The 26678-nt window shown below is 44.3% G+C and overlaps 1 protein-coding gene across 2 annotated transcripts in view; it reads left to right on the plus strand.

The window, feature by feature from the left end:
- The first annotated feature begins 212 nt into the window (after positions 1-212).
- IFT43 (intraflagellar transport 43) overlaps positions 213-26678 on the plus strand; it is a 42400-nt gene continuing 15934 nt past the window's right edge. The window contains exons 1-3 of one of the 2 annotated variants that reach the window (XM_030239755.2): positions 213-293; positions 666-755; positions 15582-15649. In XM_030239755.2, coding sequence (XP_030095615.1) covers positions 240-293; positions 666-755; positions 15582-15649 — 212 coding nt within the window. In that variant the 5' untranslated portion in view covers positions 213-239. Of the gene's footprint in view, positions 386-665; positions 756-15581; positions 15650-26678 lie in introns of both variants that reach the window. The other variant, XM_030239756.2, reaches the window with a different exon arrangement.

Genomic DNA, 26678 nt, shown 5'->3' on the forward strand with positions numbered 1-26678 from the left:
TAGAGTACCCGCATGAGGTGTTGCAGCACTGGTGTCCCCCTCAGTCAGGCCAAGGTTTTAAGACTGCTGAGGGGGTGGATGTTTCTGTGGCTGCCAGGCGCCGAGTGCTCGGCCCAGCCCGCGGGGGCGGGTGGCCGGGCGGTGCGGGGCTGCCGGCCGAGCCCGGCGGGGCCGTGCCCGCGGTTGCCGGGGCGGCGGGGCGGGCTGTCCGCCGGAAGCACCGGCGGCCGCGGCGGCGGATGGAGGCTGAGCCGGAGCGAGTGGAGGCGCCGCGGAGGGGCGGCGTCGCCGGGGTGAGCGGGACCGGGTCTGGGGCGGGCCCAGTCTCTCCGAGTAGGGGCTCCAGGGCCTTGGACCGCGGCCCGGAGGGGGCGCGGGGCCGGCGGTACGGCTGCCGTGGGGCACCGGGCAGCGGAAGGGCCGGGCCGGGCCGAGCCGAGCCCAGCCGAGCCGAGCGGCCGGCCGTGGGGCTGGGCGGGCCAGGAGGCGGCTGCGGGGCTCACACCTGCGGCAGGAGATGCCTCTGCACTGTGAGGGCAGCGCGCCTCGCTGCGGGGCGTGGCGCGGCGGCAGGGCCGTGCCTTTCGTTCTGCTCCCTGCGATGAATCGGCTTTTGTCAGTAACTGTGTGTCTTCTGCTCCTTCGTGTTTCCTCATGCACTACAGGTACTAAAGATGGGCCGTCGAGCCCGCCAGGACCTCTCTGCAGGTGAAAAACTCAGCACGAAGAATTCCCCGTCTGCTTCTCTTGGAGAGGTGGGTGTCCTGTTAGAAGGGCTTATCTGTTGTCCTGCTGTTGTCTCCAGTGGAGAATTGATTGTTGTCTCCAGTGGAGAATGATTAATTTCTTCTGAGATTCCTTCCTGCATGGTGTGCTTTGCCCTTTGAATTTTGTCATTAGGTTTGGGACTCAAGTGACTGCCCTGTCCCTTTCCTGGTGTTGCCCTCTGTATAATAGTTTTCACACAGGAAACTATTGGGCTATGGTTTCTTACATGTCAAGTACGGAGAGTAGTATCATAGAGGACTTGAGGCCTCTCCCTTCTGTGCATACATATCTTCCTGATATTTTAATTTCTAGATTTAAAATATGAGCAGGCACATAATTTGCTGACCAGTTTTGCCACCATCTACGGGACAAAGGCGGATAAACAGATGCCTTACTCTTGTGCTTTGCTTTGCTAGAGCCAGTGAACATCTGACATGGTTTCTATCAAGTTTGTGTAGTGATGCTCTTTTTCATTTTCTCTGTGCACAGCTACAAAGGTCGTGCTAGGAGCCAGCTTTGCAGCATCTGAGACTTTTCCTTGTGGTTAATAATGTGCACACTCAGCTCCCACTTGTCTTTGGAGGAAAACTTTGGTTCAGAGGCTGTTCTGTTAGTACATCTTCAAATGGTAGAAGGGGGTCAGGAACCCCTCTTTCTCAGGAGAGTGAGGCAACATCCTCAAGTATTCAGAAATAGATCTGAACTGTTTCAATTGATTTTTTTGCTTAGTGTTGCAGAATGCTGAAATTCTTCCTGGAAGCTTGCTGTTGGATGTTAGCATGGCTCCTCCACAGACATCTCCTGCTAGAAGGAGCAGCTCTCAAGAAATGACATACCAGTTTTGCTCCCTGACCCATACCAGATGGACAAAATGTCATCCAACTTCCACCTTGTTAACAGTGATATTTATTTAAATGAGGTGATGCTTACCGCTCTGCAATGCCCGTCAAAGTTCTCTGGCATACTGTATTCCTGGCTTCTTTAAACTGGAAATCATTTTGTCTTGCTGGCCACCCTGGCACCAGCTCTGCTTCAGGCTACTCTGCTCAGAGCCTTGGGCCCTTCTGTCTTGGAGTGACTACTCCCTGATTCCCTGTGCAGTGACGAAACTTTCCTATTACACTGAGTAGCTGTGTTCCAGACATCTGTGCCAAAATGGTTGTGGGGGGATTTTTCCTTTGAGACCCTGTGATGCTGTTGAAAATAGCACTATTACAGCTTAGCTTACAATAACACCTCATAGAGCAGACTTTTTTTCTGGAGAATGTATGCTCTTTTCTTTTGATAGGCATAGTGGAGAATCATCTTCCACCTAGGGGTTCTCCCCTTGGATATGCTGTAGGCATTCAGGATGGATTCTGTGAGAAGATGCAATTTAAGAAATAGAAGTAACCATCGACCTCATAGGTAAAGAAAGTCTCAGGGAAACCAGCGGATGGTTTTAAGGGGGTGTAATCATTAGTTGGCCTCCACATTAGGGTGGCTCACTGTCAGATTGTTCTCTTGCTGGAACTGGCCATCCTAGTTCATGGTTTGATTCTCTGGTTTTAAAGAGACCAGGGCATTATGTAGAGGTACAGCTGATGGACTGTAACTTACTGCAGTTTGCTTGGGCTTACTGCTCACATCACAACCATTTCAGTATCTGGGAAGAGATCAGAGGGGCTCCAGGACTTGGGCCAGTCCCGAAGAAGACTAAGAAATATTTACAATGTTCTGTTTGAGAACAGTGAGCTTTCCAGCAGCAGAAGGGTGAGGACTTCCATGTCTTACAACGTTCAAATATGTTAGTACTGGATCTTAACCACTAGGAAGAATAGTTTGTGTCAATAGTGTCCCTTCAGACAGGTCTTTGTTGCTAAATGTTTGTGTTAATCAAGAACCTTGGAGGTACTAGAAGAAAGACAAAATCCGCTGTAAATAATCCTCAGCCTTTTCCTTTGCTCCAAAATTGGAGGCTTTTTATATGTGACCATATTTGTTACCAAAATGAGTATTTAATAGAACTAATATTGTTTTTTCCTTCACTCTGTGAAGGAGTGGCAATTGCCTTTTACTTTTCTGGAAGTTTGGCCTTGGCTTGCTTTTAAGTGTTGGAGTTACAATGGATGCCTCATTCAACCATCTAGTAATTTTGAAACCTTTATAAGAAATCTTCCCAAAAGAAATGCAAGATTAAAAAAAAAAAAAGTCCCCTTTTTTTTATCCTGGAACTGGCAGTAGTGGATTAGGCACTATGTAATTAATTTCAGCATAGAAGGTTTTATTCTTTTTACTGATTTTGAAGGCAAAGGGGTTTGTCTTAAACCTTTGCCATATTCACACCCTCTTATGCATTTCACATTCAGGTTAGTGATTTTGCCTTCAGAGGTTCCTCAGAGTTTTAAAACTGGTTTAATTCATGTTGACTCTTTTTTTTCAATTTTTTTTTTTTAATTCCATGCCAATCCACTCAGTTTCCACCCATCTCAAATTTCTGGTATGAACATACCATTTGTGCTATTGTTCGGGTCTTTTCATTGCACTGAGAAGCATCCAGGAAGTGTTTTCCAGTCAGAGCAGCTTGCTTGAAGGAAGCAAAAGGTACCTGTCTATCCATGTTTCAACATCTGGGCTTATTACAAGGAAATTCACTTAGAGGGCGGACAATTATTGTAATTAAAAAGATCTTTGTTTTGAAGTCAATAGGCAAATCATCTGACTTGGAACATAGATCTTATCAGGTTACTGCTGATCTCTGCTTGGCCTGGGCTCTCTCTTCCAAAAGACACTGCAAACTCTATACAGCAAACGTGTGTTGAAACCTCCTTCCCCAGCGTGTAGTTGCAATGTCTTGTGCCTTGTAACCTAATCTGCTTCCCCCAAGCTCTATGAAAACACTATGATATCTTAGTATTTTTTCAGTGCCTGTTGTGTATATGTATCTCTCACAAGAATATTCTTAACTACAGCAGCAAATCTCTAATTCCTCTTCTCAAATCTCTACTTCATAATTCACATTCTGCGTGGAAGTACCTGCATTATCTTCAAATGTAGACCTCCTCAAGAGGCTCATGAAAGGTCACAAAGCTCACACTCTGCCCATGTGACATGCAGAGCATTCCTGCCTTTTCAGAAGTACAAGTACTGACAAACAACACTGCAGCTATGTGTTATTTCACCAGGCAAGATGGAACATGATTATTTGCTGTAATTGGTGCAGTTGGCACCCTCCTGCAGCAAAGGCTGTGTGCGTTCCTGGCCTCAGAGCTCCTTGGCAATTCGGCAGGCACTTCTTGGGCGCCCAGGGGAATATGCTGTAAGTGGGAATTCCTAGAGATAAATCTGCTTGCTGCATGCCAGAACGCCACATTTCAAACATTCATTTCAGAGGGGTAATGTATCTCTTTTTCCATTGAGAGGCCTTTCCCATCCCCTGGCTTGATGTGGTACATTTACTCATCTTGATACTATCAAGTTTCTGACAGTATGGGAGAAAGTCAAGCTAGTCATGTTATTTGTATAATGAGAGGGACAGATCATAAAATGAGGTCTGTTGAAGATCTTTGCTATCCCATCCTAACAGGACTTTTACAGAATTAAAGTCAAACCTTTTTCCTGGCTCTAACATCACTGCACCCAACAGCCTGAATGCTGGCTTGATGACATCCATCAAAAGAAGTTGTTTGGCCAGGTTTGGAGCTCTTGATGAGATTGATTTGGAAAGCTGAGTGGAAAAGCATTTTAAAAAAATGTCTCAGCAGATTTTTCCTTTCCTGTTTCTTCTCTCAACAAGAGAGAACTATTTGCTGTCCTGTAAGAAATCTGTATGCAAAAATATTTTAATTTTATCCTACTTCCATGGTCTATTTTCTCTTTATCCTACAGTGATGTGATTCCCATGGGACCTTGTTCAAGAGTTCCCTGGTTTCTGCCTCTTGCAGTCTCAGTATGATTTTGCCAGCATGTCTCTGGCAGCACTCTGTAGATCCTTCAAATGGAGACTGTTTTACTAGGCAATGGTCAGCCTAAAGGATGAAGGTTTTCCCTATTTTGAAAATATTTCCACACAGGTGGGACAAAATGACTTTATATCAGGGTTTGCCCAAAAATCAAGTTCCCTGCTGGTTCTCTCTGCTACATTTCACCGCAGCCTGGGGAAAGGCTCTGTGCTTTCTCTTCTGAAAATATGTTCTTCTCTTATTGTCCTAGCTGGTATTTGTAAGTTTGCTTATGTAGTTGTGGTCCTTGGGTGGTAGTTAGAAAGCATTTCTTGCTGTAAAATAAGAATTGCTGAGGGTGAAACCCACGTGAAAAATTGTGCCAAGAAGTGATTATTTGAATACTTTGCCAACATGTGTCACCCAGCTGGATTTTCTTCCATGCTAGTGCGAGTCTTGTACCACTTGGGTTCTGTATCCAGAGAAGCTTAGGTCATGTTGGACTCCACAGAAGCCTTTCTGCTTTTCGCTGTGGGAAGAAGCAGGCTGACAGATACATGCTTCCAACAGATTTTTACCAGTTGGGCAAACCTGATTTCTTTTGTGCTGCTCATTGGTAAGGACAACTTTGTACCCCAGCTGCTCTAACCTGCATGTAGCCCCCCTCTGCTCTTATTGTAGTAAGATCGTAAGACCAGATGATAGCAAAGACACAAAATGAACTCAGATACAAAACCACTTCCATGAGACATATATGCAATTTATTAATCACATGTATTCCATGTTCCACAGGAGAGATGATTTAATCCAGAAGAAAAGTCAGATGGGTTAGTGGAGTGTTTCCAGCCATCGTATGCATACTCCTGGTGTAGGGTCATAGATCAATCTAGGATATTCTAAATTCTCCTCCTGAGTGGTTCTGAACACTGTGATTTCTAAAATGGCATAGAGATTATTGGGTTCTTAATTACCTCCTTGCATTTGGTGCCTAACAGCTCTGGTTGCTGCAACTGCTGGTGCTGACAGTCTGCTCATCTAAAAGGTTCTTAACCAGTTTGCAACTTTCACAGTGATTAACAGGCTGATTTTCTTGAGCTCCTTATCTATATAGCCAAGCTGCTCCCTTATAGTGCTAGCTAAAGATCATCTGCTGAAGCGAACACTGATGGCATCTATGCCTGTCTTACACTGACTGCTACAGCCTGTGCCCTCAGGGGAGAATCTGAGGTTGCCTTGAGAAACAGTAGCTTCTGGAAAAAGGTCTCTAGCCTGCTACAATGTATAACCCCTAGTGTGACTGGTCCAGCATCCATTCTGGTCCCTGGCATGGCTGCAGTGACTCTCCATTTGAATCTTTCTAGGATCCTACACAACTGAATAATTTGAGTTTTTTCATGCTATAGGGAGAATGAACTAAGTCTGTTCTCTTCTTGCTCATGTTTGGGTTTTGTTTTGTTTTTTTTTTTTTTTCTTTAGGTATCACAGTTGGCATCTGCAAAAATGACTGGATATTAAATGTTATAATGGTGGAATCAACTTTGTGCTTTGTTCAAGTGAATAAGGTTGCAAAGCATGTACTGCAGGACAGTCATAAATGTCAGTCTTCAAGCTGTTTTGTTTTGTGCTGGCTTCCATAGTGCTTCCTTTTAACTTCTTTCTCTCTTTTTCCCTCCTGACCCTTCAAGGATGAAGACCATCAGGAAAACGTTGACCATGTAAGCCTAGAGGCTTTGTAGGTAGATGCTGGCTCCTCTGAAGGGGACTAGTAGGATTAACTTATTATGTGTCTGGAGACTACCTTAAGAGGGTACTCTAGTACTTGAGAATAATAAAAGTTTTCTTTGGATGCAGTGCCTTTCCTGCATCCTCTGTTTCTGTTGCTGACAGATTTTTAATTATCTTTGAAACAGCTGCTCTTATCAGCTGCTGCATCTTGTTTTGAGGTCACAGATGTATATGTATCCACTGGAAAGATGCTCTATTTTCATTTAAAAGTCAGGACAGCAATTAGCTAATAGAGTACAAGCCTGACTTAGCCTAGATTGCTGTCCAGTATGGTTAGTTTGCTCTTATAGCATGAAAACTTATCTTTAGGGATGATGAAGTCTTGCTGGTGCCCCAGAGGAGAAGGCCAGGGAGTAGTAATAAGGACATGTGCCTTTGGATTTTCTATGAGTCTTTTTATTGCATCAGCACTGAATGCCAGAATCAATAATAATGTCATAGTGCTTCTTACCAGGCTCGTGTTACACACAGGGTAAGAATACACATATCCTTTCTTATCCTGCACCAAAGCTAAAATACCTAAATTAATGCCTTATCCTGGCTTGTAATGCTAAATTAATGCTGATGCCATTTAGAACAACCTGAGAAGTTCTACCTGTTTCTGTTGAAGTCTTTGGGCTAATTGCCTTGCACTCTTCCTAACCATGGAATTGGTGTTGCCCAATTTTTCCTGCCTAGAGTTGCTCTCTGTTAGATAATTAAAACACCCTCTCCTGTGCTCTTAATTCCTTCTGCTGAAGGACCACTCCAGTATTGGTAGCACAGTAGATTCATCTGTGAAATTTAAAGCCCAGAAAAGAAACCCCTATCACCCATCTCATTAATTCTGGCCTCAGAAGAGTATGCACATCACAAGGAGTCAAGACTATTCAGATTAGCTCAGTTTCCTCCTGGTAGTGCAAGAGATGATATTGTAGAAAAGATCCACTGGGTTTATTTGGCAGTGATGGATGGTTCAGGACTATGCCCAGAGCACTTTTCCATTTATCAGGCAAAGAGACCTCCCACTGATGGGTATAGTTTTGGGGACTGGTTGCCTAATAGAAATTTTTCTGATAATTGATCTAATCTTCTCCCCCCCGCCTCTCTGGAACCAGTCCTTACAGTCATTTCACTGGAACTAATTCCACCTCCATACAGTGCCCTAAATCATTGATTCCCAAGGTCTGCTGTTGAGTGCTGACTGGTCACATGCCACAGGCGCCTTCTTGCTTCTGGCTGCTAAATTTCATTAAAATAACTTTACTGATGTGACTCTTCCACATGAGCAATTGTTGCTTCAGGGATGTTATGCAATGGTGCCTGGCAAGAAGATTTTACTTAGTATGAGGTGTCCCTGCTTTGAAAACCGTTTTGTTTGGTTAATTCCTGTGTCCTTTATTCAGGCTTATGCTATTAAACATGACAGTCACACTTTATAGTATTTTTCCATTTGCAAAAGTTTGTAAACAGTATAAAATGGTTAACTGTTCAGAAATCTGACTGATCAGTAAGCTGCTTGTAACTTATACCACAGTATGCTTACAAACTTCTGTTAATTCTACCATAAGTCTCTTCCAAATCAACTGTTAGTGGAACTTTATGTTATAAAGTGTGATTCAAATCTTATTGCAGTATATCCCTCCCTTAGTCATTGCCTGGCCAATCTGAAATACTTGGCTTCTTGAATCATTTGTCCGAAGTTGGCTCCTTCGTCCCCCGGATGGCTCATATAACCCTTCTCTGAACTCCCTTTGGGCTTTGCTGAGTGTTACAATCTGAACTCTTCCTGGATTTGGTCCCTTTCCTCTTGCTGTGCTGAAGATAACTTTGTAGCTGCTTGAATGCTAACACACAACCTCGTCAGGGGTGTCGATGTGAACGTACCTGCTGAAGTCCTGCCCTCCAGCCACCTGCCTGCTCTCTGAAACTTGTTTTGCATCCTTTGGCAAACCACTCGTCTTGCATCTGAATTTTTGCCAGTTGAATCACTCATTTGGCTGCACCTTTCAAGACTGCCTGGGATATTTAGCCAAAGGCTGTGAGGCTAATCAATGGTATAATAAAGGGTGTAGCCTAATATTTCAGTTAATTTGCAGAGGCAGAATAAGCAGGAGTATGAATGTGGTTGTTAGCCAAGATTTTGCTGGGTTCTTTTTGTGGCTTTGCCATAGATTTTCTTTGGGACCTTGGAGAAGTCCTTCCACTAGTTTTCTTTAGTCCCTATCTGAAAGCAAAGCTAGAGCTTTATGCAGAAGCACTGTGGGTATTCCCTGAATAGACCCACAGGGGGATTTAGATGCCTTATCCTCATAACAAAATCCGTATCCTGCACTGGGTGCCTGCATAGTACATAGATAATCTCAGGTTGAGCTGGTGGATCTTTGGGATGGTGAAGAGTGGCTGGGAATGGCAGTGTGTCTGAAACCCTGTTCTTCTGTGGAGTTCTGGCCTTATTCTGCAAGCTCTGGGAGTGCATGTCCTTGCACTACCAGTGAGAGACACTGATCCCCATCCTGTGTTTTCTAGCCTTCAGAAGTACAGCAGGGCTTTTCCTTGCCTTCAGGGACCTCCATTTCCTGAGTAAGCAGATGTTCATTTCAGTGTTGGAACCTCATGCTTTAGACTAGAGATTAAACCGGCCATCTCCTTTCTAAGCTGGAAAACACTGATTTTATTGTCCTCTTTCTTATCTGAGAAAGATGTAGCAAGTAATGTTTGCCACCTCCGTAGGGAATATAGTATATCCTGACAAGTCTATGAGCTTTTCTAAGTCTGAGAAGGCTCTCAGTCCTTTCTCCTGAAGCTGCTCTGCTTTGCAAATGGAACCAAAAGAATTTTGGTACCACAGGGAAAGACTTTCTAACTGAAGGCAACAGCACTTGAGTGGGAAGACATCAGTTCCAATGGGTCCCTTGGGGACTTTATCTTCTAGTTGTGCTTTGGTAGATGTGCCATAGGTAGTCTCAAGGTCCTTCACGGACTAAAAACAGGGACAGCCCCTGATTTCTGACCCTTATACAGGTGAATCTTGGCCTATGTGGCTCTATATCACTTAGAGTTTGAGTGACAAAATGCTTTAAGGTAACAACTGGAAGGAGGATTTGAAGATCTGACCTTTCCAGAGGGGGCATCAAAGTCCTTGTGTAGTTCTAGTTGCCCGTTCTTCTAAAACATTTGGGTGGAAAAATAGGCTGTTGCTTTTTAGGTTAAGTCAACATGCCAGGAACAATTGTTTTCATTAAATATTTGTTGGCAGAACAACTATAAAAAGAATGTAAGTATCTGAAATATAAAGCCAGTTATGTTCTTAAATTGCTAGGTCTCCCAATTGGCTGAGGTTGAGTGAGTGTATTTCCATTCTAAAATACAATGCAGAATGATGTGGAGATCCCCTGGTGAGAAGCAACCTGCACTCTACCTGGGGAGGTACTAGCTTTGTTACCAGAAGTACCTAAAACAGGACAATTTCCAGACTTGGGCTGACTCATGTGGATCCTTGTGAATGCTTGCAGGTGTGTCTGCACCTGTGGTGTAGACATGGCCTGGGGCTTGATATGATCAGGGCCTTTAATCAGAGCGGTATTTTCCTGACCCAGTTCTTACCCTTGCACAGTGGTTGGCACCCAGCTCCAAACTCTCATTCCATTGTCTGGTTTGGATCTGTGCAGCAGCCACCCCCCAGATGCTCTCCCCTACATTCCCTGAAACTTTAAAACATGCAAGTGAGGAACCCAGCACCAGCTTTTCTCAGCTGAGTGTTGATCAGGGGACCTTATTTGCATAAAAATAATCACAATGGTTTGGGCACTGTCATTCCACTCTGGTTTAGAGAGTTCATAACCTAGGAAGTCATAATTGTAATGCATAATTGTCACTTACAGTAATTTCTGTATCTACAATTTGCACTGTAATAAGATCTAGAGAGTGTTGGTGTATGGCTGGAACAAAAATTTCCTATTCCCAAAGACCTTACAGTCTTACTGCAATGTTTTTCTCTAGCATCCTGTTCTCCCCTGTGATCTTCAGCTTGCAGAGGAGCCTTCAGCAAGGCTAGCTGCATTTTGTATACGGCATGTTGCCAGGGTTTTGATTTCTTAGGCATGCAGTTGGGAGTAGGGTGAACTGGCAGTAGATAGCTCTTGAAGCGATTGGCATTTCTGAGAACCTGGGAGGGTTCTCTGAGGCAGAATTTCCCATAGCTATTGCACACTGTGAATGCCCTCCCATTTACGTGGTCATCCTGGGCTGAGCTGCATTTGTCCCTCCATGTCCCAGAGTTTCTGTAATGTGATTTGATTCTTGCATTATTCTAGTAAATACCCTCCACTGAAAGGATCCAGCATCCAAGGAGGGGCTGGGTTTTTTACCTGCTTCCATTTTACAGGGTTTGCATCTTTTTTTTTTTTTTTCCAGAGGTCTTCTGGTTGCTTGTAGAAATGCTGGACTCCCAGACTGTTCCTGGGGACCTCTCGTCTGGAAGTTGGCCAGATTCTCCAAGAGGAATCTCAAAAATGCAGCTGAACTTTTGTTCCCTAATTAGGCCAGCTTCCCCAGTGTGAGCCCTTGCACTGCACAGCCTGGAGCTCCCCAAGGCCTTGTGCAGCCTCTCTCCCGTGCACCCCGACTGGTTGACCGGCAGGGCAGTTATTTTCAGCTTTCTGAGCTTATCTCCTTGCCTTTTGATGACATCTTCTGAAATGGCATTTCTAGTCAGCCATGTTTCCAAGCCTTTCTTGTAGTATCTTGCCTGCTTGTCTACCTTGAAGTGGATTAGGGACAATCTCATTGAAAATAATTTTATTAAAAGCTTTTCCTTTTCCACACATTTATTTCATACTTTGACTGCTTCTGGACCTGCCTCAAGGCAACAAAAGAACTGTAGGAGGTGGGAAGGTGGATGGGTTATGGTGCCAAATGCCACAAAGGTGACAGCTTTCCTCACGGGTGCATGTGAGCTGATAAATAGCTGGCCACTGTTTTGGGAGAGCAATTCTTGATAGCTGGTTAACAATATGAACTGCTCCTTTACCTGTCATAGATGGCAGAGAATATTAAGTCCCCCAAGAACTTCTGTTTCCATAACACTTTCCCTAGTGTAGGAAAGCCAATGACTGTGAAAAGAAGGACAGTTTGTGGATGAAATGCAAATCCAGTGTTTTCTGCTCAGTATTTAAGACATGCAGAAGTCCTTGGAGGGTATTCATTAAAATCAGAGGCACTATTTGAACCATCTATGGACATGATAAAGAGATCCAGCAGAGATGGGTTCTTTGCAAAAAGCACAGGCTTGCACAGATCTTGGAATTGATGTGCTTTTGATATCATACATGCTCTGAGATCAGTATAGATTATTTTATGTGGCTGTTTAGGAGCAGTGGGGCTGTTTGACTTAGAGCTCCTTAAATGGCAGCAATCAAAACTAATTCATCAGGCCTGGTTGTGGAGATTTGCTTTTTTTCAGTCAAGGGAGCCTCTGGCATCTTGCTGGAGAAGGGAATCCTTGAGACTGCCCATACTTCTTTTTTTCCACTTCTTGGTCAATAATAGATAAAAAAAAAGACACCTACATACTGTGTAAAATCTCACAGTGTTTGTATATTGGAAAAACATAAATCCTACATATTTTAGGAGAAATATGAGATGATAGAAGAATTGTGTGTCCTCTGTTGTATGCTGTCAATGTCATTTGAGTCCCTGCATCCCTGCACAGAGTGCTCAGTGTTTCAAAGGAGTTGTCATGTTGATGAAGGTAAATTAATCCATATTTTCCAGACCCACCTGAGAATCTGAGGGACTTAAAATGCCCATAATCTGCCTCTGTTGTGGTAGGTCCTAAAAGAAACTTTGCTGGACCTTCAGGATTCAGAGACACACAGGATAGTTTCTTCCATGAGGGAGGCAGCATCCAACTGACACCTTCAGAACTGTAGATGTGGTCTGACAAGTAGTCTGGAAATTGCTGCTTTAATGGGGAAGCCAGATTAGAATTCTGCATCTGTCTGATAAGAAAGGGCCTGAAAAACAATAAAGAAGAAGGTAGAGTTTCTACTTTGATGCAGGAGAGATGGAATTCAGGCCAGTCATTTTTTCCAAGGGAGAGATAAAATGCTGATTATGGATGTATCATGGTATCAAAGTGTTGGTATGGAAGGTGGCCTAAGAAATACTGGAAAAATGCCATCACAAAAATGGTGAGCTGAATTTCTGAGACAAACAAACTACAAACAGCAAAACAAAAACTCGGACCATGGCAATTTTCCTTGGAAAAGGGACAATCTGCAGAACCTCAGATAGAGAAGATCTTCTGGAGATAAATAATGGACAAAACTGAAGTGGAAAAGAAAATCCCAGCAAGTAAGGGATTAGTTGATGCTGTGAGAGCAAGGGCTGAGAGACAGCACACTTGTCAGGAGCTGGTTGAATCTGTGTTTTGAACACTAGACTGTTTGGATGTATAGCTTTGCATTTGGGAACATACATACAAATTTTGCCTAAGGTATAAAAATAGGTACCAACAAGTTCTGATCATTTAAATCCCCCAATCTTTTTCACCAGAAAGGTATGTTTAAGAGCACATTTGCTGCATTACAGAAGAACAGTGTACTCTATTTCTGTTCTGATCCCTCTGGGGTTGACATTTGTCCCACTTTCTGTCTCAAGCTCTTGCTTGCAGCTGCAAAGTCCCTACCTGTCACCATATTATGGCAAAGCACAACATTGCATTCTCAACTGTAAATTATGCTGAGATTTTGGAATTGTGAAAGTATATGAAGGTAAGTTTATTTACTTGACAAAAGTGTATGTGGCATGTGACCTTATTGCAGCACTTTCCAGGCAGCTAACAAAGTAAAGCTTTTTCTCCTCAGCTGACAGCTAACATTGCCTTTCCTGTTGCTAGTGCTCCTGTAGGCAATTCAGAAAAAATTACCTGATTTATTGCAAGGGGAATAAAAGACCTGTAGGTGTATGTGAGGTGTTTTTCAGGATCTGACAGACATTCAGGGTTGCCTGGTGTGTATGATCAATGAGAACATGGTATAACATTGTCAAGACATTGGAATCAAACCCCTAGATGCCCTGGATTCATCTTTGCCTTGTGCAGAGACTGGGCCAGACATTGTCATCACCCTCTGATCTGCTGTGTCCCACTTGACTTATCTTTGATCTGAAGGCTAGTTTTGATGATGAGTAATTTAAATTGCAGGGGCATTGAAATGCCCTGGACATGCTGCATTTTCCCTCAGCCTTATTGCCCAGGTTCTTTGGTGTAATTTCTGAATCCCTGTACACCTTTGTGAGGAGTTGTGGGGTTGTGTGTTGGAAACAGGCTTGCTGGCTATCAGAGGGCTAGTGTAAGGGAAAAGGGGGTTGTTTGCATGGGAAGCATCTGTGTGGGAAGGAGTGTGGTTTTGAGTTAGGGGTGTATGTAATGGGAATGAGGATGTTTATGTGGGCCTGCACGCCCTTATGTGGTGTGTGTTCCCACTTTTTCCTGGGCTCCGGGTGTGTCCAGATCAACTGAATTCAAAATGCTCCTTTTTTGGCACTGTAGCCTCTTCTCTGGTTTGGCATCTTAAGAATCTGGGGGAATCATTTAAAGATCAGAAAACTCCATTCACTTGGGCCCCTGAAGGCTTCACATTCTGTGACATGGTCATTCCAGTCGACTGAGCTCTGTCCCCTACGGATGAGCCCATATAAGGAGGCTGTTTCCTGCGTTTCACGCTCCCTGCCTGTCCCTCTGCCCTCCTGTGCTCCCTTTGCCGAAGAAAGTTGGTATTTTGGGACTGCAGCTCCTGCCTCATTCCTGCTCCCTGTTTATTTTTGGAGGATGACTATTTTTGCTCCTATCAGAGAGCTATGCAGGGTCATACCCCCTCCCTGCAGCAGGCAGAGGCTGCCCCTGGCAGGGTCTCTTAATTTCCCACACTCACAAACAATGCTTCTACTTCAAGAAATAAACATGCAAGACCCCTACCATCAGGGGTTAGCTCGACACTGTCCTCATCTGTGGCAAGAGGCTTTTTGGCTTTGGCTCAGGGTTGACCCCACCGCACATGCAAAGTCCTCTCTGGAGTCAAAACTCCTCGGGAGTCATCCCACTCATTCACTTCCTCAATAAAAGTTGTGGAAGCCACCTGTGCCCCCACCATTCCTTGGCAGTTAGCATTTTTTCTCTGTTTTGTGACATCTTTTACCCAATGACTCTTTCTCTCTGTGGTCCATTCGTGGGTCCCTGTAGTCCATCTTCCCTCACTGGACACCATCAATTGGGAGCTATGTCAGCTAGGTTCACCTTGCCTCTGTTCTCATCATTCCCTGCCATGCAGAACACTGAAGGCAGTGCTATACAAAGTGCCTCAGGCTGGGGGAGCTAAGCCCAAAACTGTAAATGGCAATGGGCAGCTTCCAGATGGTGGGAATTCATGGCCCCATTTGAAAATTCCCATCATAAGCCCCAAGGTGAATTCCCATTTTCTCTTGCCATGTGGCAGAGTGCCACACAAGACAATGCAAGAAAATAGTAGGGGATGTCTTTAAGCTCCAGATGATCTTCCCCTTTGGATTTCAGTGGTGGCAGTGGTGGGATTAATCCCAACTAACTTTGGAAGAGTTTGGGTATGGATCGCTGTGTCTGAACTTGGCATCTATCCTCCTATTCTAACCAGTGGACAAAAGCAGACTTTTTAGGAACAATTCCTCATCTAAAACAAGATGTCTAAAACATGCTGTCTTGTACCCTAGGAAAGGCATAATGTGATACCTCCCACTGATATGTGGGTAACAGTGATGAACAAGTTCCCAGTGAACCCTATTTTGCCAGGAGAGCACACCCTCTGTGGATCAGTCAGCTACTGTTTTGTGTGTCCTCAAAATGTCAAAGGCACATAGACCCGAAACTTGGCAAGATACTGATTAGGGTGATGATCTTTTGTTTACAGACAAGCTTAAAAACTTGTCCTGTAGTTTGTCTTCCTTTTATTTTATGATTAAAGAGCATTTTAAACACTTCCTCTCCATTATTTGGTAAAGTGTTACATTAGTGTGTATGGTCCTGGTGTCTTGATTGGCTTGACTTTGGCTTGACCAGAGCTGTCTGTAACATGTGTCTTTTATTTATTAAAGGTTCCACCACCTAAACCCCCACGCCGGCAAGGAGGCTGGGCAGATGATCCTGTACAGGCACCTACCAAGTGAGTCCTCACCTCTTTCCTTATTAAGAGGGAATTAGGTATGGAATAAAGGAACATTACTAGTTGGACCTTGCTGTCACAGACCTTGGAACAGTTTTCCTGGGTCTTTCAGATGGTCTTTCTTTCCAATATCAATATAACTTGTTCAAGCCATTTAAAATATTGCTTTTGCTTGGTTTCATTGGCTAATTGACTTGGCGAGGCTTAGGACTGTGTACATGTCCCTGTTTGCCCGAGGCAGCATATTCTTTACCTGGTACAGTGCCTGGAAGGAGTCAAGAGCATTATAAGCATGCTAAATGCAGGAGCTGGGACGGGGGGATTTGACTGGTTCTGTCCTTTCTGGGAGAGTGACACATGACAGCACCACACTGACAAGAGTGCAATGAATGCATCAGGATTTAGTGATCAGCCTCGACAGTAAAGGTGAAATTTGTCAATGTTTATGTGTGTATGGGGTTATGGTATAATGGAGATGGATGGAGATGGTCAGCAAGAAGAGATGGGAGGAAAAAGTATACAAATTATAGAATGTGTGTTGAGAAGCCCAATGCTTACATGAAGGACACGTAAGACATAGTATCTGGACATGGTATTAGAATAGGTATGAAAACTAGAGGACAGTTCATACTGGGAGGAGATTACATGCTTTCAAATAGTTGTGGTTTTCCAAGCTTAGAAGTTATTCTGATGTTGTATTTCGTATTCAGAGAGCTGAAGGGCTGAACTGTGGAATGATGTGAGATTGCTTGTGTAGTTAAAGGCCTATAATAAAAGTCTGTATGTCTTAATATATACTTTGGAGGCACTCTGATTTTGAAAAGTTACATATTTTCTTGTCTGAAACTGAGAATGGAGGAGGACATCCAGAAACCTGTTATACAGTCAGTATTTTTTGGGAGTGGAGAAATGTCATATCTGACAGTGTTCATTTGTAATAAGGGTTTCTATTGAATAAATTTTATGAAGAAGTTTGTTCTGACTTTCTCTAGTCATAGGAGGTACAAGGGTTTTGTACAACTAATTCCCCTGTCTTTCCTCTGTATTCTCCTCAAGCTGATCTCTCTTCTCTCCCTTAAAAAAGTCTGAGATGCTGGCCTGTAGGGCTTGCTTTTTGACATATCCCAGGGTAAAGCCTTCATGTGAAAAGTCTGAGTCATCGGCTGATGTCATACCCATGTTGCTGTAGCTTTGTTGTTTCTGTTTTCTCAGGCTCTATCTCCCGACAGCTTTTCAACCAATTTGACTCAGTTTGGAAACCTATCAAGTTAACTTGCTCCAAGTTCACCAGTGTAGATGTAGTTAGAATAACATGCTTCTGTTGTTATATCTGATTTAGGTTTAAGCCCTTTTTTGACAGTGTAACTGAACCTACATTTGGGAATCGTTCTGTTAGAAGTAACTTGATTTTCAGAACTGACAATGCTAAAATCTGGGTGTTTTTTCTTTCACTTAGAAAGGAAGGATGAGCAGAGTGGCTACAGTTAGATTTTCTGTGTTGTGTAAATATATTATGGGTCAGATGGAGTACTGTGGCCACTTGTGCAACGATCTTGTAGCTATTTATGTTATTCTTTCTCCATTTGAAATCTTAGCTTTTAGTTCTGTTTCTGACAGATTCAGTCAGTTATGACTGCATATGTGTTGCTTTTCCTGCAGGGATGCTTTTCTGCCGTATTTCTAGTTCAGAGTCTTATCAATATGAAACAATCACTTGAAATTGTTATTTTTATTTCCATTTGACACATGTTAGAGTAGAATTTAGTTTGTAACCTGTTTTTCTACCTTTGTGCTCTCTTTTAGTCCCTTACCTGCCTAGCTCATGTCATGCTTATGTGAACTTGTAAATATTCTCACCATCTTGCTGATTATTTCCATCAGACTGCTGCTCTCCCAGACTGTTGCAAGATAGGAAGAGGAGGAGGACTTTAAAGTTTTCCCACCTAAATTATTTTTCAAATTAATTGGCACAGATGGTGTTTGAGATCCAGTATTTTATTGTGAGTTCCCATAGCATTTACAAGTGTCAGATATTTAAATTGCTGAGAACTATCAAAACTATCTATTTTACTCATGTTTTCAATTGCCAAATGTGGGAAGGTTACTTTGTACTCCCAGTACTCTTATAGAACAGTTGTCACTGCTAGGAGTCCCATTTTGTAAATCTGGGTAATGATGAGGACCACTGGTAAGTGTCTGAGCAAACCCCAGTCCTTTGCAAACAGCAACTAAATAGTTCAAAGTAGTGACAGAAAATTAATTTTTCAGTACTACCAGGGCCATCTGTACCTGAATCTGCTGTATCTAGTTAAACCTGTAAGTTTAATTGAGAAGAATCATTCTCTGTGAGAAGAGGCAGTCTCATTGCTGCCCCAGCAACATTCTAGCCCCAGTATTAGCAGAAAGGGGACCAGCGAAGAACCTGGGCAGCCACCTGGGGTCTAGCAACCTGCTGAGATAAATAACGGTAATTACAGCTGGGTTTTCCTAGAGAAGCAGTTCTCTAACCACTGGATGGAGCCCAAGTGCCATTCTGAAAGCTGTGCTGATGTCCCTAATGATATCAGTGCTGACACCTGTGACAAGCAAAGCAAGCTCTAATGTCAGGTTATCTCACGTATCAAAAGGAAGAAACACAAAGTGCCTGCCAGTGGGGGAAGGAAAAGGGAACTCAGTTTTGCATACTGGCGAGGATTTGATACAGGAGGGGCACTTCCATGATTCATTTAATTCCAACTTCTTTTGATCTTGTCTCTCTAACTTTCCTCACAGAATTTCTTCCATTTTCCTCTCTAGCAGTATCACGATTTCTTTGCTTCTTGGGTCTCTTTCAATTTACTTGGGTGCTTGATCCCTTTGGTCTTGCAATGAGGTCCCTAATATTCCTACAGCTCTGCGGGCAGTAGCTAGGACTATTAAGGAATAGACACAGCTTGTTTCCGGTAGCCCTGCAAGCAAATACAAGTGCTGCTTTCAGTAGAAGTCCGTTCCAGTGCCTGCACATGTACCTCATTTCTTCTACATGGATGGTGGCAGTTTAGCAACAGGTGCTTCAGCTACAAGTGAAATTTCCCCTTTCTGACCGACAGGCTACCCAGAGTTGGAATAATCAAGGCTTGTTTAGGAAAATGACCATGCTGAAGTATTTTGGAACAGAAGTGGTACAGTGTCCAGCACTGCATTTGTCAAGAAGGTGAATATTCAAGTGCCTGTAGAAAGGAAGAGGATGCAGTTGGGGTGACCTTTAGAGGAGGGTAACCCAGCCCCTCTAATAGCATAGATATCATTTAAGGCTGTGAACGGTGGGCAGTGGTGAGATTGCACCCTGGAGCTAGAGGAAAGTTATTTAAGAGATTAAGGGGTTTTATGATTCAAGGTCTCTAGAGATAAGTAAAGTTAAAAACCTCCTGTTTCAAGAATATGGGCTTAAACTATCATGTATTCTCTCTATGAGAAATGACCCCTGAGAGTGCCTGGTTTTAGAACCTCTAGCAATCCCTGTCTTGCAGATGGGACTAGTAAAGTGCTCATGAATTTCTTGGTCTGGGATAACTTGTGGGGGAAAGCTTGTGTCATTGCTCCTGTTCTCTACTCCCAATCCAGCAGTGTTGTGGTGAGTCTGTCTGGACTTCTCTGTGACACTGCCACATTAGGAGCAGAGCCAGACTCCTGGCTGCGTGGGAGATGTCAGCCTTGCCCTGGAGCTTGCAGCCCTCTGTAGATGCCCTCAGTGAAGTGAAGAGTATAGGCAGAGAGGATCAAGGCTGCCAGGTGAGGGGGCACAACTTAGAAGGAGAAGAAAGAAAAGGAAGTCTGATTAAGTTTTGTCTTGAAGTGTCTGTTTTTGGGTTTGTCCCTGCATTGATCTGCAAGGGAATGAGGCAAGTAATGGCCCCTTGGGGACCTTCAGGACTTTCCTCTCAATGTCAGCCGTCATTTTCAATCACCCTCTCCCTCCCAGCCATTAATTTTGGCCCAGGATCATGGGGACTTGTCCATCTATCACTCCTAATTGACACTAAATGATCTGTCAGTTTATTGATGAACGGCAGGAGTGGAATTGTCACAATATATTTTACTTTCTAACAACTCCTCCTGACAATTTTACCTTGTCCATCTCACTCTCCTCACATAAATCTCCATTGGCCTCTCATTCCTTCTCTTGGGCTGATCTGGTGCCAGGCACCTCCATGCCATCGGCACGCATCAAGGACATCAAGATGGCGGTAAGCTGCAATGTGCAGGCCCAGGGGTGGGTTTTTTCCTCTCTCTCCCTGCCCCCTCCTCCTTTTTTTTTTTTTTTTTTTAAATAGGCTGGATGTTCCAGGAATGCTAACAAGCTCCTGTCCTCTTGTCCCTTCATGTCATTGCTGGGGTGAGCTCTCCTCAGTGTTTCTGTTTAGACTCAGTAAAGATAACTGGCAGAAAAAGAAAAGTCCCTAAAAGACAGAAGAGTCACCTGAGAATCTCTCAGTGCCCTGGCTGTCACAGGGGATTTTTATTCCTTTTAAACCTGCTTAGTGTGACTTGCAAGAATTTCCTCCAAGGGGAAAGTGTTAGACTCATGTCCATTTATGTCTTTGCAGTGCTCAGAGGAGCATAGAAAAAGAGTTTTGCTTCTTCTTTTTCCTTTTTTCCCCTTTTTTGCTTTTTAAGGTTTTTTAAAAATATTTTTTCTTTTTTCTCTCCCTTATTTTTAACCTCGATTTCTGTTTAATTTTTCCCAGTTAATGACGTTTTCTTTTTTCTGGAAAGGTACTGGGCAATGGAAGGTCTAGTATGATTGCAGCCTCTTGCTCCCCTAGAAATGAAACTTGCATGACAAAAACAGAAGTATGGCATTTTTGGTAATGGTCCATGTAAGCAGCTGAAGTGGCAGAGTATTCTCAGGGTGAAGTCTCTGACTTTTTTTTATGATTGAGGACAAAGCCTCTTCCTTATTTCTCTGCATCACCAAGAAATTTCCCAGCAAATTTAGGGGATGCTATTATTGCTGTTCCAAAGATTTCTATTTTAAAATAGCAAAACCTTCCTGAAGAACACATGCAACTTCCAACCCTTTTGTATCTGTCATAGCCAAGACTAAAAGCTTTTCTGGCCATTGTAGGTCACCTGTATGTTGGCTGTGAAGTCTAGCTTAATGCAGTTTACCTGTTGAAAGGAACCTCAGATGACTTGATGTATTTGCTTGGCCCTATTTCCCTCTCCCCCAGCCTCCTTCCCCATAAAACCTCTCTACTACTCTCAAATTCTTAATCCAAGTTCTTAAAAGATCTTCATCTAGAAGCTGTTCCTCTCAGATGAAAGAACAAGATACCATTCAGTAATAAACACCTAATTCTTTCCACTGTTTTTCATATAAATGTTTTCAGTGAGACCTGTCATAAGTGAAAGGTCTTTGAACCTCATAATCATGGGTTTGTTCTCTATTGTGAGATTTGGAAAAATCCCAAACAACCGTTAAATACGTTTTCTGTCTCCTTGAGCAGTCAGTTCTTTCCTATAACCATGAGGATCCACAAGTGTGCTTTTTTCCTTTAAAAGGAAGCTGAAATGCTCCTGTAACCTCAAGAGTAATTTTTTGTGAGAGTTGGGCTTTGTGCTTACTGGAGGCCAAGAACATGATGACTTGGATAGGAGCCCCTGTTCTCAGGGACTAAAGATATGTGGTGGATACCTCTAGAAACTGCAGCACTGCTTTCTGTTTTCCCACACAGCAGGAATTTGTATTGAGTGTTGTTGTTTTTTCTGTTGCTCAGTGGGAGCTCTGGACAGCTCTGCTGGTCAGTTCTCTAGCAGTGAGTGAGAGGGGGAACCCTGGGAACATCTGCTTTGGGGATGATGCAGTGAGTGGGCTGAGGTTCAGGGATCCTCAGGAGCACTCTCTGGCAGCTTGTTCTTTTGTGCCAGCTCATGAAGTCCTGCTTGCCAGAGCTTTCCCCTCCTTTGTTGTTTCTATTAAGTAAGCCCACATATTAGGACACGAGGAGGAACAAAAACACTTCAGCTGGAGGTTAAGTGCCTCTCAAGTCGTTTTCAGCTGGAGCTGACTAGCAACAGTGTCAGATGCCATCTCACAGAGTATGCCTGCTCATTGCTGCAACCATCCTCTTCCAGAGCCATGCTCTGGGGCAGTGTGTTCAGCATACACTCTGACCAGCACAAGCAGCTTGTGAGGGGCCAGAAGGTGGATGGTAGGGCCATTGCAGTTTTAAAACACATGTGTCTGCCCAAAACCCCGTTATAGTGATACAGATAGCCGTGCATTCCAGGGCTAGGAAGTGGAGGGCTGTGAGGTGACAGCCTAAGATGAAAATAAAGGCTCATAAGCATGCTGAAATCAATGGCAAAACTTGCCTCGATTGCAGGAGATGTGAAGATTAAACTCCTTAATTTTGTAAAGGAAATCCTGGCTTTTCCAGGCTGCCACAGGCCAGGAAGAGAGGGTGGAAACTTAAAACAACAGATTAGAGCCCCAGAGAAGGTGCAATGGAATAGCTGAGAAGGCACCTTGTGGTGCTTTCCAGCACGGGTAGCAGTTCTAATTTACAGACGGCCTTGGTGAATGTGTCTTTTCCTGTGCCACAGCAAACAAGCATTGACTGAGACCCACCCTTGGAGAGCCCGGAGAACTATCACTTAGCACTTGCGTGTCATAATGGATGTGTAACTTAGTTGTGCCTTAGGCTATTGAACAAGCTGCAACTCCTAGCTCACCGCCCACTCGCTGTGGTGATGGGCACTTAAGGAACATTTGAGCAAGAAAATACAGCGGCTTTTTTAGTATTTTTTCCCCTCCTCCCTCAGGCCTAGACCTGAATTACAGTCTTTGCCCGAGAGGCAAAAGGCTTCGTGTCTCCCTGTGGGCTGAGCCAAGCCTTCGGTGTTGAGGTGGGTCATAGTTTTGGATGGAAGCACTGAGGCAGGACGCCGGCTGCTGACTTGCTTCCAGGGCACCCAGCCTGTCTCTGCCCGCCCTTTGATCGCCCTACTGTCTCCAAAAAAAATGCTTCTCTGAACATCACGACCTTCTCCTTTTCCCCCCCGTTTCATTCTTTTAGCAAGAGGGATGCTTGGAGCGGCTTTCTGGTTCCAGGTGATTCGCAGCTCCGCCGCTGCCCTCGAGCAAGATGAGAGCAGCCCTCGGTCCGCGCTGCCGGCGGGGCCCGGGCCGGCCCGCGCTGAGTTGCAGGCTGGAGGCCGGCCCGGGCTCGCAGTGCCGCGCTTGCCCGGCAGGGGGCGGCCGCGGCCCGGCCATGCTGCGGCCGTGGCGGCGGCGCGGGCAGCGCGGCCCGGAGCGGCCCCGGCCCCGGGCGGAGCGGAGCGGGCCGGGCACAGCTGCCAGCCCGCCCGGGCGGAGCGCAGCCGGGCCGGCAAGAGGCTGCCCGCGCTCCCAGCCCTTTCTCCTCCTCCGCCGCGCCATACCGGGCGTTCCCGTCCCGCCGCCTCCGTATGCGTTTTAGCAAGATGCGGTAATTCCTTCCCTTTTCTGTAGCTGTGCTGCCCGCTCTCACACCTCCCCGGGCCGCGTGAGAGAACCTCCGGTGCTGCAGAGAGAGCTCCTTGGAGCCTGGCTGTAGCGCAGTGCAGGACGCAAGTGTGTCTGGAGCTCTCATGAGCTGTGGACATTAAAAGATTTCAAGGACGTTTTTCTCCATTCATCCCAGTTATGTCCTCTGCTAAAATAGGTTAACGGTGTCTAATTAACCACTGCACATTGTCATGCTGCATAAAGATAGCATCCTGGCTGTTCTCTGATCCCTGCCACTTTATCTCCATTTAGATCTCCATGGTAGTCTATTAAATGAGAAAGAAACAGTTTTAACAGAGATGATGTCTACATTGGAACTGCCTCTCACCCTTCAGCCCAGAAGTTGCAGGCAGCTGAGCTGTACATCAGGGCGCTGTGTGGGAGTAAGGTCTCGGGTTTAAGGTTTAACCCGTTCTCATTGATGTGGATGAAGGATTCCTCCTGGGCAGAACTGAGCAAAGACAACACTCAAGAGAGAGATCAGATCTATATCACCTGCCACAGGGCAAAGCTGGGAGACAAATAGGTATTCTCTACTGGGAGTGACATACCATGGGGTTACACAAGGACTGTCAGGGTCTTTCACCCAGTTTCACAGCTATTCAATACCGTGAAATAGAGAGGGGATAAGCAGCTGTCCAAAGCCAGAGGGAATATTCTGGGATTATGATTATGCTTAGGAGTGCTGGCAACCTCTCAGGGTAAGGGAGTTTAAAGGGAACTGTCCAGCGGATGGAGTGACTCCATGTTCTTTGCCTCTCCAGATGCAGTAGACTTGGGAACATAAGTGAAAAAACCAAATGTATCACTGTCTCACAAAAATGGGGAGTGGCCGATGTATAATACTGCAGATTGAATGTATTTCTGAGCACTGCTCCTGGGATGGTATTGCTTTGTTTATTCTTACTTGTGTGACTGTATCTGCAGTTCATATTCAATTGCTCATTTTGTAGGTCCTTGTTGCTGCCCTCCCTGGGCTGTGCCTGCTGCTGCAGCAAACAAAGCAGGGCAGTGCACTTTGTGTTGCTGAGAACATGAGAAAAGAGTAGGAATGCTGTGTATGCTCGCTTGTCTGGTTCATTCCATGTCTGCTTTCACTCACCACTAGAAAGCTCATGAGATGAATGAAGAGGGTGATGTTTACCTAGACCTGATATTCCTGAAGGAGGAAATGTTGGTCTCAATGTGTAGCAATTGGCATTGGTAAGATGAGACTATTCTTAGGAAAGGGTACTCCGCAATCCTTAAAGAATGTGATAACATCTTGAAGAAATCCTGTGATGCTGCCCATAGTACTTGGAGAGCAAAGAGAATAGCAGTTGATTGGTTCTGCAGGAATACTATCTCTGGGTAGCCCTCAGCTAAGTTTATGAAATGGACAGAATTGAAGGTGGGCCACCTTTTGAAGATCTATTAATGATTTCTCTTGCTGCCTTGGAGGTTTTTAACCTTAGGACACAAGACAGAGCTTGTCTTTCCTCTCAGAGTCACTTTGTTATGTAGATTTAGGTACTGCAGTTTTACCAAAAAAGCAAAAGACTAGTTAAACCAAAAATATTTTGTGATTTTTTTCCCCCCAATCTGTAACAAGAACTCAAGAAGTAATTTGGCACCAAACAAAATGAAAGGAAGACTTACTGAAAAAAAAATTAGAGGAAATAGCAGGTTGCATGATGTCTTCTTTGCTCAATCATTAGGGCTACAGAGAGTGTAAAACATACAATTCCTTCCTGGGCTACAAAAGCTTCGTACTATATTTTTGGTGTAGTTTTCTACATGTGAGCTCATGAGCTGACTTGAAATGCTAGTTTCATATATAATGCTATCCCAAATCATATATTAATGAACATATCTAGTACAGGTAATGGGAAGCAGATGTCTCTCCTAAACAGAAGAGCAGTCAATTCTAGCTCCTGCTTCAGTGCTATTAGAATATAAATGCTCTGTATAAACTGCTGTACTGTCAGCATGACAGACTTGCCTCACCCAGAGCCACTATTGGCACCTGTGGCACAGGGACTAAGGTGTTGTCCTGTTCTCCTGGGGGCACTGACCATGGGTCTGTAACTTGCTCTGGGAAGAGGAAGGAATGGTCTTGTTTGATGGGAGAATTCTAGCACCTGGGCTCTGGTATTAAAGGGGCCAGTACTATTCCCCCCCTCCCTGCTGATGGATTTGTTCCCCAGATTACTGTTTTTTCCAATATATAGTGCAGCTGTTTCATAATGAGGTATTTGCTTATTGTCCTGAACAAGTCCTTTCCTAACAACACAGAAAAGTTGAGAAAGCCTAAGTCTCACAACATAAGCAAAGCAGTCTCTGCCTCTAGGACTAACACGACTGCCTCCCCTGTGGGCCACCTGGATATCAGTTATGACAGGGAGCTTAGGAAGAAGAAACAGAAATTGCTTACAGGGATAGTAGTAGTGACCTTTTCTCCTGGGAAGTATGAACATGTGGAGTGTTTCATTCCTGCCTGGAGACAGGAGCAAAGATGTAAGGAGTGTGAGTACTGAGGAAGAGAGTGTTACTCGGGGTTGGACAGTCATCAAGAGTAACAGGATCATGCCAAGAGAATGTTAAATTGAACTCCCAGGAAATTATCTGTGCATGGCTGTGCAATAATTTGGGGTGTTTCAGCATGGAAAAGGCAAGGCTATGTGGAAACCAGTTCTGTGAAGGCATAAAGGAGAAATAAAATAGGAGAAATCTCGCATCATCTTTCTACTTCTATCTTTTCAGAGACTAAATGCCACTGGGTGGTGGTGGAGGGCTCTCTGAAGACATCTGTTTCTTTCTCCATAGTATCAGGAGTTTCACAAAAAGTGCTTTGTGCTACCACTGGGGAGAAGAATGGAGCTGGACAGTTCATCCTCACTGGAAGAGCTCTTTCCCCAATTATGTTCCATTTTTGCCTTTAAACAGAGGGTGCAGTTATAGTTGAAAGCCCAGGTGCAGATGTCACCACACAGCTGCAGTTCTGATATTACTGGGCTCATCACTGATTCAGTGTAATCTTTAGCTTCTCACAGCTCTGTCGATATTACTGGGCTCATCACTGATTCAGTGTAATCTTTAGCTTCTCACAGACTGCAAGCTCCAGTGAGAGCAGTAGAGACAAAGGGCTTTCTTCTCCTTATACCTCTTCTCTGTATAGCTAGACATTCTCTCTGCCCTACTCCTTGCTCTTAGAAGAGTAGATTATTCACAGGAGAGCTAGATGAAGACGGTAACTTGCTAGAACAGAAAGCAGATGGAGAGAGGCCTGTGCCATGTCACGAAGTGCTTTGGAAAGAGCAATCAAGGCAGTGAAGCAACTTCTCTTACAAGTACATCCTGGGACAGCATATGTGATAGGGGAGAGCCCCATGTATTCTTTGTCATGGCACCCTGGCTTCAGGGGACGGAAGAATATTTATTCCCAACACATAGACATGAAACTTCACTCTGCAAAATGGCCAAAGCAATCAGCGAGTGATGGAGTATCTGCTAAAAAGA

Source organism: Serinus canaria, chromosome 5, assembly GCF_022539315.1.
Source record: "Serinus canaria isolate serCan28SL12 chromosome 5, serCan2020, whole genome shotgun sequence".
Lineage (NCBI taxonomy): Eukaryota > Metazoa > Chordata > Aves > Passeriformes > Fringillidae > Serinus > Serinus canaria.